This window comes from Primulina huaijiensis, chromosome 2 (assembly GCF_012295235.1).
Source record: "Primulina huaijiensis isolate GDHJ02 chromosome 2, ASM1229523v2, whole genome shotgun sequence".
Taxonomy (NCBI): Eukaryota; Viridiplantae; Streptophyta; class Magnoliopsida; order Lamiales; family Gesneriaceae; genus Primulina; species Primulina huaijiensis.
In genome coordinates, this window is record NC_133307.1 from 28,766,954 (window position 1) to 28,780,497 (window position 13,544).

The 13,544-nt window shown below is 29.3% G+C and overlaps 1 protein-coding gene across 1 annotated transcript; it reads left to right on the forward strand.

The window, feature by feature from the left end:
* The first annotated feature begins 11,127 nt into the window (after positions 1-11,127).
* LOC140961242 (calmodulin-like protein 3) lies at positions 11,128-12,132 on the forward strand. Its single transcript, XM_073419641.1, has one exon. The coding sequence runs from the start codon at positions 11,254-11,256 to the stop codon at positions 11,923-11,925; it is 672 nt and encodes a 223-aa protein (XP_073275742.1). The 5' UTR covers positions 11,128-11,253; the 3' UTR covers positions 11,926-12,132.
* Positions 12,133-13,544: the final 1,412 nt, after the last annotated feature.

The window sequence follows — 13,544 nt, forward strand, 5'->3', positions numbered from 1 at the left end:
CATAATTTTGTAATAATTTAAGGCTATATAGGTAAGAATAATGTAGCTGGACCACACGGTTCACCTTGTCCTTTTGTCATGCAACCACATTTATTTGTTATTATATATATTCGGTAAAGCATGTCTCTGAAAAAGGATGCACGAAAATATTTGAGCTATAAATTTTTTTTAAAATTTTACCCTTGTAGATTTCACCTTGGGAAAGAGACCAAAAATGTCAGAAAATTTTGCAAGAAATTAAACTAGGGTTCTTTTTCTTTCACCCGAGAAAGGCAAAAAAAAGACATTTTTGTAGCCACAATATTGTTTTGTCATGTGAGGGCTGTCATGCTTCGATTTCAAGATCTTTGTGTTCTTTGCCTCCTCTTTTTACGGCACCACAATTAATAAATTCATTAATATATATATATATAGTTGCATGATCTTAATTAAAGAACTTTGTGTTTGTTACATTATTTTTATATATAATTATCTAATTATACAGATTAATGTAGTTGGTTATCGGCTTAAATCTATCTAAAGCCAATCTGGAAAGCTGATTAAATTAATGAAAGTGATGTTATTTTTAATATCAACAGTGATTCAGATATTATTTATAATTACTTTTACTATATATGGAACCACATTATTGATTTTATCATTAATCTGCTGACTTCCTAAATATATTCTTTGATTTGCTGTCAATTTTCCACCAATTTAAGCCTCAAATTCATTATAAAATCCCTTTTTTACCAAGAATTTTCAACAATTCGCTGCGATATATGTATTTATTTTTCTGGTACCATTAACTTAGCTATGGCTTTTCTTGTGATAGCTCGCAGTTTTTTATTATTTTGTATGCCAAAGAAAAAATTAATATTCTTTAATTGATAGCAGTATCAAACATATATCTTCAACTTATGAAGCACACTTTAAAGAGGAAAGCATTATATGGTCAGAATTGAATTGTAAAGATAGATCAGTTAAAGAGTTCATCTATCTTTTTTTATTTATCTATTTATGGGTGGTAGAGCAATAAAGATAGAAATCAAGGAAATTTGAAACCAAAATGTAAAATAATAATAAAAAAAGAAATCGATTATTTTAGAATTTATAAAACAAACAAAAAATCTCCAAACAGGCTACTGATGTATAAAAATATTCTTCATATCAATATCCTTTCAAGACTAATTTGAAAAATTATATATGCTAATAAATATCATCCGAGATATATATGATTTTATAGAAAACATTTGTTAATTTCTAGATTAGAATTTTATAGATAAATAGGAGTGACATGAAAATTTAAAAATAAGTTAGCTTGGATCGAGTTTGATCCTTTAATTAATTCATTTTGATCTTATTTATACGTAGTCAATTGGATTTTTTTTGCACATTTGGTCCGATTTTCGCCCAAATACCTACAAAACTCTAGATATTGTTGTCATGATATTATACATTTTGACATGATGTCAAATGATGCTAACATGTGTGGCTTAAAATTGAAATCGTACAAGAAAAAAATCAATTTACTATACTAAAACAAAATTTTTACCAATTAGTGGGCAAAAATTTCATATAAACCAACTTATAAGACCAATTTTATAATTTTTCCGACAAGTGACTCTACAATTCCAACACGATGGGAAGGAACTATTTCATTAGATTGAGGATGCAAGATGTTAAATCTTTATCCACCAAAAATCCTGTGAGACGGTCTCACGGGTCAATTTTGTGAAACGAGATCTATATTGGTCATCCACGAAAAGTATTATTTTTTATGTCAAATATATTAATTTTTATTGTAAATACGGACATGAGTGATCCGTCTCACAAATAAAGATCCGTGAGACCGCCTTATGAAAGACCTACTCATCTTTATCTGATCAATTCAAATAACAATAATATTTATATTTTGTAAAAACCTTGAAAGGCGCTTTCAAGATAAGCAGAGAATTAAATTTATCATATACGTTGTATTTTTGAGGTATCAAATTTTTTTTTCATATGCAAGTGACCAAATAACGTAGAAATGTTTAATCGAACCAGGTTACAATATATACTTTTCCTGATAAAAATATTTTAAATCAACATATATATTATATCTACCGGTTTAAAAAATAAAAATTAATAGGGTAGATATATAACCGACACATAAAATTCTAGGTTGATATCAAAATATTGTGTAGGAATAAATTTATGAACTAAATTTATCATTTTGCAGTTTATCTTCGAGTGATCATTGAACCAGCTGGATGTGATGTTGAAGGAGGTGTTTAAGTTGTAAAATAATTAATTTTCATCTTGTATTTATTTCAATCAAAATCAGTATTAATTTCTTGACGTATTTTACTTAAATAGTATGAATAAAGTGATCATGAATTTATTTTATACAAATATCATTTTTCTAACGAAACTAAGAAAATTCTAATTTTTTTTTAAAAAAAATTAATTCGTTCATGAGATTCAAGGTAAAATTGGAATTTTAAGGACATATGAAACTCAATTAATGAAGGAAACAAGTCGTTCGCCTGAAATTCCATAAGAAAAGGAAAATTTCGGTAGATAGGATTTGGTTTGTACGGGGAAAACTAAAAATCTAAAAGATATTTCAAATATAGAGAAAACAAAATATAGTTTTTTATTTTATTTTTATACAGAAATATAAGCTAGATTGTACAAAATTTCAAAAATTTAAAAGGGACAACTGCCAGAAATAAGAACCCGTGACTTTTCAACTGAGTAGTGAGTATAGTTAAAATGAAAATTCAATTTTAACCAATTTGTATTTGAGAGTGTGCATCTAATTTGTACGTGAAATTAAGCAAAAACTTGTGTGATACGGTCTTACGGGTCGTATTTTGTGAGACAGATATCTTATTTGGGTCACCGATGAAAAATATTACTTTTTATGCTAAGAGTATTATTTTTTATTGTGAATATCGGTAGGATTGATTCGTCTAACAGATAAAGATTCGTGAGACCGTGTCACAAGAGACCTACACGTGAAATTAATGTCTTTAATCCCTATTGTTTTACCATATTAAAATTATTTGGTGCTCATAAAAATATAAATTGTTGGTGAAATATATATGGGCACTTATTTTTGAAGCAAGAAAAGATTGCTGCAGAAAAGTAATTTGTTAAACTGAAAATTAGATGTAGTGCCTAGCTCTATTGGGTATTTTCAAAACAATTTGATCTTGTCACTCTTCAAATATTAATTCCCCGTTCACCCTATATTGATTTAAGAATTTTAAAAAACACTGGTGATCTACTCGTGATATAAAGTACATTTACCTAAAACAAAATTCTCCTAATCGAACTAATATCACACTTAGGTTGAGTTTGTATCGAATGATTTGGATTTGAGTAATTATTTGAAGGTATGATTGAAAATGACTAAAAAAATAACTATATTTTGGGATTATAAACGTGTTGTCAAGTGGATTTGTCCAAATAAATCAACTGATATATTATTATATTATAGATTTGAAAATCTAATTTCAAATCCATGAATTCAAAAGTAAACTCAAGTTCTTTGTCAGATTCGCAACCCAATTCATGGAATCACTCAATTCCAAGTCGTGTTCACGAGTACATAAACTGAATTGAATGGCATGCATGTATCCATTAAAAATACGTATTTTCATGAATCCAAGAGAACCATATCAATAAGTAGGTGAAATACATTTAGGCCCTCAATCTTAAGTACTTCATTAAACTACATAAACTAGTGAATTTTCAAGGTAATCTTCAGCACTTGATTAAATTTACTATATGGTATTTTCCTCAAATTTTGATAAATTAATTCCTGGACTGAACATAAACCCGAAAAAATTTATACATAAATAGACTCATAATTGAGTAGGTGCGATGTGGTTGTGCAGTAGTTGAGGACACAAATAATAAAGCATTAACAACTGTAATAAACACCCACCAAATCCCATGAATGTTTCAGAAGTGTATCATTGTGTGTACTTCTCTGTTAAATATTTATTTTCTAATATGTTGTAGAAAATAAGATTAATTGGAGATTAAGCGTGAAACACTAGTAAAACACAACGATTTGGTTAAAAAAAATTTAAAAAGTAATTAATGTCATGATTGGAACTAAGCACAAAACAAGTCTCCGTTTTTTTATTTTAGTATCAAAATTATTAAATCACAATAATTATATTTTCAAGAAAATAAATAATAATTTTTAAACTTCTTTTAAACAAGCTGAAATTTTACCGCTAAAAAGATCCTGGGTTCATTCATTTCCCTTGTAAATATTATGTATTGAAGCTTAAATCTATTATATGTATATAATATTTTATCTATAATATGACTTGAGGTAATCAAAATTATACTACAAGCCAAATATATCTTTATTTTTAAACTTCAACGAAATAGATTTAATCTTGTAATATTTCATGCTTGACCTCGACGTTTAGTGACGATACAAATTTTCTATAATCTCGAGGCAAAAACTTGTATGAGACGGTCTCACGGGTCGTATTTTGTGAGACGGATATCTTATTTGGGTTATTTATGAAAAATTATTACTTTTTATGCTAAGAATGTTACTTTTTATTGTGAATATCGGTAGGTTTGACCCGTCTCACAGAAAAAGATTCGTGAGATCGTCTCACAAGAGACCTACTCTAATCTCGATATATAAAAAATCTAGGGCCATGTTTATATTATAAAAAAAATTTAATGGTGGTGGAAAAGTTGGTGAATTTGAAAGCAGAAAAAGAAATTGAAGCGATGATTTGGGTGAGAAGTGACAAAATTCAAGCTTTTATCTTGGAAATGTATGAGAGTACACAGAAGCAAAAACAAAAGGCAACAAGATGAATGAACTATCAATTATTGATGAAAAAGAAAGGAAAGGGCAGGTATCTTGTCAACAAATGTCCCTCGATGTTTACCCCTTATTTATAATCACCAACTCACTACAAAATAGTAAAAAAAAAATTAATTAATTTGATAGAGTTTCAACTTTAAAATGGTGGGGTTGGTTGGAAGTTTATGTTTTTAAAAAATATTTAAATTTTTAAAACTTAAAAGTTAGAAACCTGAAATTTTTTTTTTCTTGGATTTATGCTTCTTATTTTTGTTAAGAAAAAACTCGTTTTCAACATTTTATCTTACTGTTTTTATATTTTTAAAGCATATCTACTTAATAAAAACTATAGAATCGAGCGGTTGCATTTTACTAAAAGATATATCTTATGGTGATGTTGTAACTGAAATCTTTTAATATTTTTTGATTCATTTCCTAACAAATGTAATAATTGCTTCAATGGAACCGAAAAAGAGCTGAACCAGAGAAAGTGCAGAGTACAAGTAGAGAAAAAACAAACATTCAAGAGCTAAGGCCAGTGATTTTAACATGAACTCGAAAATTCTCAAATATATATCAGTAAAAGAATGCAGATAGACTAAATATCAATTCCATATTTTTTCAGCAATTGAAAATTTTAAATAATTAATCAATTATTTTGACATTTGTGACCTAAAATTACTGGGAATTGAAAACACAGAAAATTATAACAACAGTAACGAGCATGAAGAAATATTTACCATGAAAATGAAAGCCAGGAGCTGTCTGCATTTGGTGATGAAGGTTGATTTTTTAACCTCGGTAAAAATAAAAAGCCCGGATTTTACCATGTCTTCCCACATCTTTCTTGAACTTAAATTCCATGTCTTTCTGGTCACCAAGATTCATGCAACAAACAAAGTTCAAGAAAGCTGTGGAAAGGCACGGAAAGGACTTGGGAATTTAATAAATTCATAAATTATTCACTGCGGTAAGCAAAATTTATATATTTACGTAAATTTTCTCTTGCCACCTTTATTTCTTGAGCCGGGGCTGTTTGTAGGTAAAATAAATATAACAATCACAAGAACAATAAATGTAGAATGGGAGGAAGGAGTAACTGAGAATGGGGAAATTACGAGATCAGTAAAAAGGAGTGAAGAAAATAAATTTGCATGCCCATACAAAGTCTTTTATACGGACCACTCTAGCTATATATATATATATATATATAGCTAGTTGTGTGTATATGTGTGTGAGCATCTTTGTAGGGGAGGGGGATGGGGGGACAAACAAGGATTTACTCCAGCAAAATGGCCCATGTTATATGTTATTTTCTTGATTTTATGGCGGTGAGCATGCACCTAGTTTTTTGTTTGAAAGTACTGTGAATTGAAATTCGATCTTCCAAAAACAGAAATTTGTTTTAGAAGTGTGAATCCCGGGACTTGTGGATCGGCACCAGACGTTCCTTGAAACAAGAAACCGTGACCGAAAGGCAGGAAGCGTAACGAGAATCGTAAATTAATTTTAAATTTTAGGATCGTGTAGTTAAGTATACGTTGACAACTTTATTTACATCAAAATTAATAAAATAGGAAAAATCATTTTTCAGCCAAATAATTTTGTTTATTTTCTTTTCAAATTTTGGTTTTGGTGCACAGTACACCCAACTTTGAATTTCTTCAGTTTTCAGTTATATTTCGCCAGAGTGCTGAAGTGGCACCGGAAAAAATATTCACGTGACACATAAAATTCCCGAATTTTCTAATGTTATGTTAGCAATTTGACTAAAATAATCAAAATTTAGTAGTTAATTTAACAAGATCAAAATTTGAAAACTTAGTTGATCAGAACCCAAAAATTTGACAAGTTAGTTAATAAAAAAAATTGAAGCTCGATTTTTTACACAAATAGCACTTAAAAAAATTCGACATGCTTGTAGTTTTTTGGCCGAACACACCAATTAAAGTTGAAAGTAATTGGGGAATGATTTTCATTCATGCAAATAACATAATGTGTGTTATTAAACCTATCGCCTAGACGATTTTTCTTTCGATAGAATCAACAAAGTTAAATAAAATGTGACCCAATGGCCAAAAGATGGACATAAAAAGGGATCGAAAAATGATAAAAAGTATCCCATCATCCCTTCACATGCCACCATGTGAGCATGATCTCCCACCAATTTAATTATTTTGGGGTAAAAAGGTATGGGAGTGATTATGGTCCCCCAATTTTTATGGGTTTTTTTCTGCATCATACACATTATTAATATACATTATCTTTACTAAAACAACTGTAAAATTCATTTGTTTGCAAGATCCCATGGTTCCATTTGGACCATTTCAATTTCTTTTATATATATATATATATATATATATATATTAATGAAATCGCCGGCCGGCTAGCTATATCGAGTAATGATTTTTATTGTACTCTATACTTGTATATTAAATAATATATAATTGGGTTTGATCATGTTATCCAAAATCTTTACATAGAAAGTCTAAAATAAGCTAGAAAGTAAAATAGGAGCTACAAAAATGGTGGTTGTTCAGCTTATAATTACCTTAATTATTGCTATTTTTTGGGAAATATTTTGTAAGATAATTTTTTAAATTTATTCTCTGAGAGGTGAAGAATTCAATGGTCACTTAAATTTTTGTCTATTTCATTTTAATTACTATACAAATAAAATGTCTCAGTTGATTCTTGACTGATGGAAATCGGCCGTCCTTGTTTTTCCCAATTGTTTTAATGTTTTATGCTTTACTCCTTTCTTTATTGATTGTTTTGGACGTTCCGAATTGATTCATCTCTAGGGTAATTCATCTATTCTAGATTCGTTTGGTGATTATTTGAAAGAAAAGCAGCATCGACGCAGTACTTCCTAATTGATTAGACGAATTTTTCTTTCTTTTCTTATTCTAATAATAATACAATAGTCTATTAATCATTTTATATTTGACTTAAATTCAAAACTACTAGCAAAATTTAAGTTCAACTTATGGCGCTGATTTTTGGGTCATGCATTTTATAATTTTGTGATTTTGATCCTTTAAATTTCAATATATTGTAAAATTTTAATTGTAGCCCGCTATCTGTTTTTTGTTGTTGTAATTTTAGTTATCTTTTCGACATGACGATGATGTAATAGTAATATGACACTAATGTGACATTGATATGGCACTGACGAGTACAGTGCCACATCTTCCGATGATTAAAAATAAATTGAAAAAATGAAAGACACATAAAAAAAAAATTGTGATTTGACAACTTAGAGAACAAAAATTATGAAGAGATAAATATAAAGAACCAAAAATATAGTTTTCTCATTGCAATAATGCGTGTAATTGTTTCACCAAGACTCCTCCTAAGTAAGATAGTTTTTGTTTTTATTTTTATTTTTGTTGATAAAACCAAAGTAATATATTTTAGGCATTCAATGTTTTTTTTATTATATAAATAATCAAATGTTAGTTTCTTAAATTCATTAAGATTTTTTTTTTGGAAAAAAATTATGTTGTTTATTTTATAAAATTACATTGTATCATATTTTTTTATTTATGAGTTGATTCATTTTGTGTTGCTTATTATTATTATTATTATTATTATTATTATTATTATTATTACTATAATTATAATAAAAAAATTGGGTGCAATAATTGTCTTTACTTGTTATAGCAATCGAAACGTATTGCTTAAGCTATCACACAGTTTAAAAGATTTGAATTGCATCGTTACCACTAACTACAAATTTTGGTAAATCAATGAACTCTCGGTCTTACAATTGATATAAGAACCAATATCACAAATTCGATTCTCAATGATTACAAAAAGCACATTTATTTTTTAAAAAAATAGCCAAAACCGTTTCATAATCATCCCGAAATTTCATAGGATAAGACATTATATTTTAACTACAGGTTATTAACTCTAATAATTATCTTGAATAAGAGTGATATTGACAAGGGTGATGTCTTCCCAAGATTTGAGTCAGAGATTAGAATCTTACTTGTGTGAGTTTTGTTGTGTGTGTGTGTGTGTGTGTTGTGTGTGTGTATATATTATATAAAAGTGATCATGCATGTATAAAATTTAAATGTTATTTATATAAGCATGCACGTATGAAATTTAAATTTTCCTTATTTAAGTGAACAATTTAAGTAGGTATAGATATTTAATAATTTGGGTAGCTGTGAAGTAAGTCCTGTCACTTTTATCGACACAAAGTACAATATTCACATAATTCACACGTGGGGCGTCTCATATAACTTTTCTTCGGATTCCAATATGGATCAACTTTTCTTCGGATTCCAATATGGATTAGCTGTCTCTTCTTTTTTAAAAATAAAAATTATATATATATATATATATATTCAATTATAAGGATATGGATGCCCCAAGTTATCTATTTTTATAACTATGGATATTTTACGAAATTAAAATTTTACCTGTTTGCAAATATAAATTAATTTTGTTTCTGAAAACAATAAATAAGAGAACAGGCCTGTTTTGCAACTATGTCATACTTATGTTGGGCCAGTCTTAACCTCATTGATATGAGTTGGGCCAGTTATGTGGCCCATCATAATAAATAAGGTATAATTCTTATTCTTTTCGTTCTAGCCATTTGTCAACTTCTATGTATACAACTCTCTCGTCATTCATGTGCATAAATTTTTTATCTAATTAATTTATTATTTTTACACATTTAAGTTATTGACTATGATTAAAATAAATACTTGGTAGTTTTGTCCACCCATTCAAATGACTAAGGTAATTACTCTAAAAATTAATGTATTATTATCTAGTATAGATAATATAGATACTAAGAATTATACAAGCTCGTGAAATCAGGGCTGAATTCAAGGTTTTTCCTTAATTTTTTGTATAATTTTAAAAAGCAATAGTTGCCTTTATTAAAAGAATAGTCAAATCATGACGCTTTGATTGCTGAAAGTTGAGTTGTATTATTATACATTTGATAATTTTTTTCTTGCAATTGATCCTACGCTTAATGTCAGAATCAATGTCACATTTTTAATTAGAGTAATCTTAATTCTGTAATAAAGCTTTATTGTTATGTTGCAATAATTGTTCACGTTAGGTAGAATGTACGTCGAATCATGGCCCTTGAGATGTTATGCGATTTAAAAGATTTGAGTTGCATAATTACCATCAATTATAACATTTGGTAAAGCGACAAGCGACCGGTTCTACAATTGATATTAGAGTCAAAGTCAAAAGTCTGATTCTGATTGATTGCAAGGAATGCAATTATTGAGATTGAAATTGTTGAAGTGTTATAATTGTCCATACTGGATATAGTGATCGAATTATGACGTTTGGGTTGCTATACAGTTTATAAGATTTGAGTTGCACAATTATCATCAGCTATGGTTTTTAATAAAACGACAAACGTTCGGTCTTATATTGATTATGATATATTCAAATCAATCAGATTGAGCTGAAATTTAAACTTTAAGTCGAGCCCGGATCAAGTTCAAATAGTTATGTATTGGGCATTTACCAGAACGTCAGGCCAACAAAAATATTTGATCTTGAACTTGAAAATATATAAGAGATGTATAAGTGGTATGACCTCCTCGTGAGTTTTGGTATCTATGGTTGATATAAGTAAGCCAAAGGAATCTTTTGAGTTTTGTCGATTGCGAAACAAAATGTCAACAAGTAAGATTTAATTTACCAATCCTTTCCCATGTTGTAATAATAATAAAAAAAGAAGTTCAGATTTAATTTACGGTTCTGTCATAACAAATAAAATTCATGACGTTTAAGATTGTTTGATCCCTTTTCTCTAATAAGATTGGATGAAAATTTGGAAAGAAGTATTATAACTTTCTTGAAAATATTTTTATATATATTATTTCCTTATTAATATAAAAAAATTGATATGATATTTGATGTATTAAAATAATTTTATTCAGAGTTCAGACAAATCTCCAATAGAAAAACTCAAGCAATCATTGTAACTTAGTTTCTTGCCGATTTCCAAGGTAATCTGAAGTCTTATCTGTAGAAGGACCGAGTGGTTCTTCAACTNAAAAAATAATACTCTTAGCATAAAAAGTAATATTTTTTTCATAGATAACCCGAATAAGATATCCGTCTCACACAAATTTTTGACATATATATAATNTATATGTCTTCGTGCCTCGTGTGAAATTATATGTCATACTTAAAGAGATGGAGTAATTTCTTCGGCAGTTAATGTCGGTTTGACGCGGTTTGTGGGTCAAGAAAAGCACATCACATCAAAGTACGCGTTTGCTTCCTCGATACTAAAAGTAAAACGCTATACATATAAAATACCAACAGTATTTTTAAGTTTGGTTCTCTGAATTCTATCTATCCTCTTAAACAATAAGCCCTTGTTTCCTATCTGTTGTTTCAGGTTATTTTTGCACTCCTTAGCAAAATCAAGCCACAACAAAATGATTGTTATATTGTTACCCTCTATTCTCTTCATATTTGGGCTTATTTATACATTTTCTACCATCCCTACAACCAAAAAAATTGCTAATATTATATGGTTCAGATATATTCATGAAAAAACTGATGTTTCCCAAATAGAGAAAGTCAAGAAAACAAGCCAAGGCATGGATCAAGAGAAGGAACTGGTGATCAAGGATGGTGTTGTTACCAAAAGTGAGCTCAGAAGTGTTTTTGGTACATTTGATAAGAACAAAGATGGGTACATAACCAAGCAAGAGCTTAGAGAATCACTCAAGAACATTGGGATCTCAGCAGAAGAGAAAGATGTTGATGATATGGTGGAGAACTTTGATTCAAATGGGGATGGTTTGATAGACTTCGACGAGTTCTGTGAGCTTTTTGAGTCGATATCGGGCCGGAAGGAGGGTTGCTTGAAAGATGAGAGCTTGCAGGAGGCTTTTGATGTGTTTGATGGGAACAAAGATGGGATGATAACAGTTGAAGAGTTGGGTTTGGTTTTAAGTTCTTTGGGGCTTGCACAAGGAAAGAATTTGGAGGATTGCAAAGAGATGATTAGGAAGGTGGATTTGGATGGAGATGGAATGGTTAATTTTGATGAGTTCAAAAGAATGATGAGAAATGGGATTGAAAGGCTTGTCTCGGTTTCTTGATCCAATATAGGTCCTTGAGTTTTTCTTCAGTGTAGCTTGTCCAAAATTTACTTGTATCCCTAGATGATTTATAGCTTTATCATGTATAAAGATCTCTAGTTAAGGGTAAATCGAGTTTGACACTCAATTATAACAAATATCTCATAATATAATTTTTTGTATCCCTCCAAAAAAAAATTTATGTTACTAGTGTCGTTTGTATCTTCTGACACTACTATTTTTAATATTTTGTGCGAGGCTCATTTGGCAGAAGGATCACATTCATGTTAAGAGTTTAGATCGATCGACTTTTTTATTAGCCTATTTATAGTACAAGTTAGGCATATTTGTTTTCTTCGAGTTTGATGTTATACAACTATACATGAATGCAATCAATTTTAAAATAAAATAAATACGTATTGGGAATTCAATCAAAATCTCATATTTAAAATCCACGAGAGTTTATGTCTAAAATAGACAATATTATATAATTTTAGAAATATAAAACAATAAAAAAATGATAAAAACATATATCATTCTTATGTTTGACATCATGGAAAACAAGAAAGGCACGTAATATAACTTTTTATTATTATTTTTATTATTATTAGGCAAAAACTTGTGTGAGACGATCTCACGTGTCGTATTTGTGAGACGGATCTCTTATTTGGGTCATCCATGAAAAAGTATTACTTTTTATGCTAAGAGTATTACTTTTTATTGTGAACATGGGTAGGATTGACCCGTCTCACAGATTAAGATCCGTGAGACGGTCTCACATGAGACTCACTCTTATTATTATTATTATTATTCGTCCAAAAAAATAAATATAGTAACGAGATTAGCTAAAACCAAGAGACAGAGAGATAATTGCTAGGCAAAAACTTGTGTGAGACGGTCTCACAGGTCGTATTTGTGAGACGGATCTCTTATTTGGGTTATCTATAAAAAGTATTACTTTTTATGCTAAGAGTATTACTTTTTATTGTAAATATGGGTAGGGTTGACTCGTCTCACAGATTAAGATCCGTGAGACGGTCTCACATGAGACTCACTCTAATTGCTATTTCCAAAACCATGGGAACAACCATTCATGTATCTAAAACAAATCAATCATGTAATTTGGAATAAATTATAAATTATACGTTCTATTCTCAACTCATTTTTGCATATCGGATTATACCTCAGTTTGACAGAAGAAGATAATTACAATAAAGCAAGTCCATTTCTTACTCATTGAAAAAGTACTTTTATCATATATCGTTTCGAAAAATTATTTTAAGCAAGATTTCGAATTTGAGCATTATGAGAATATTTCCTATAATGGATCTCGATTAATTCAAACCAATTGTAGTTATAGGAGTCGACATGTTGTAGACAAAAACCAAAATTCTACAGTTTGTTGTGCCATTCAAATAGAGTTGTTGTGATTCAATTTTTTAAAAAGATTGATTGGATTATCAATCTCGACCAAGTCTTAATTCCCAAGTACCAAGAATATATTAATGGGTAATGCACGACCTGCAAAAATGGTGTTGACTGCTTTTTTTAGTATTTTCGTTTCTTTATTTATTTATCGAACCATCCGAAGTGGACTCGTAGGGAGTAAAATAATAGTCCAAGGAAGTCTGACATTGACA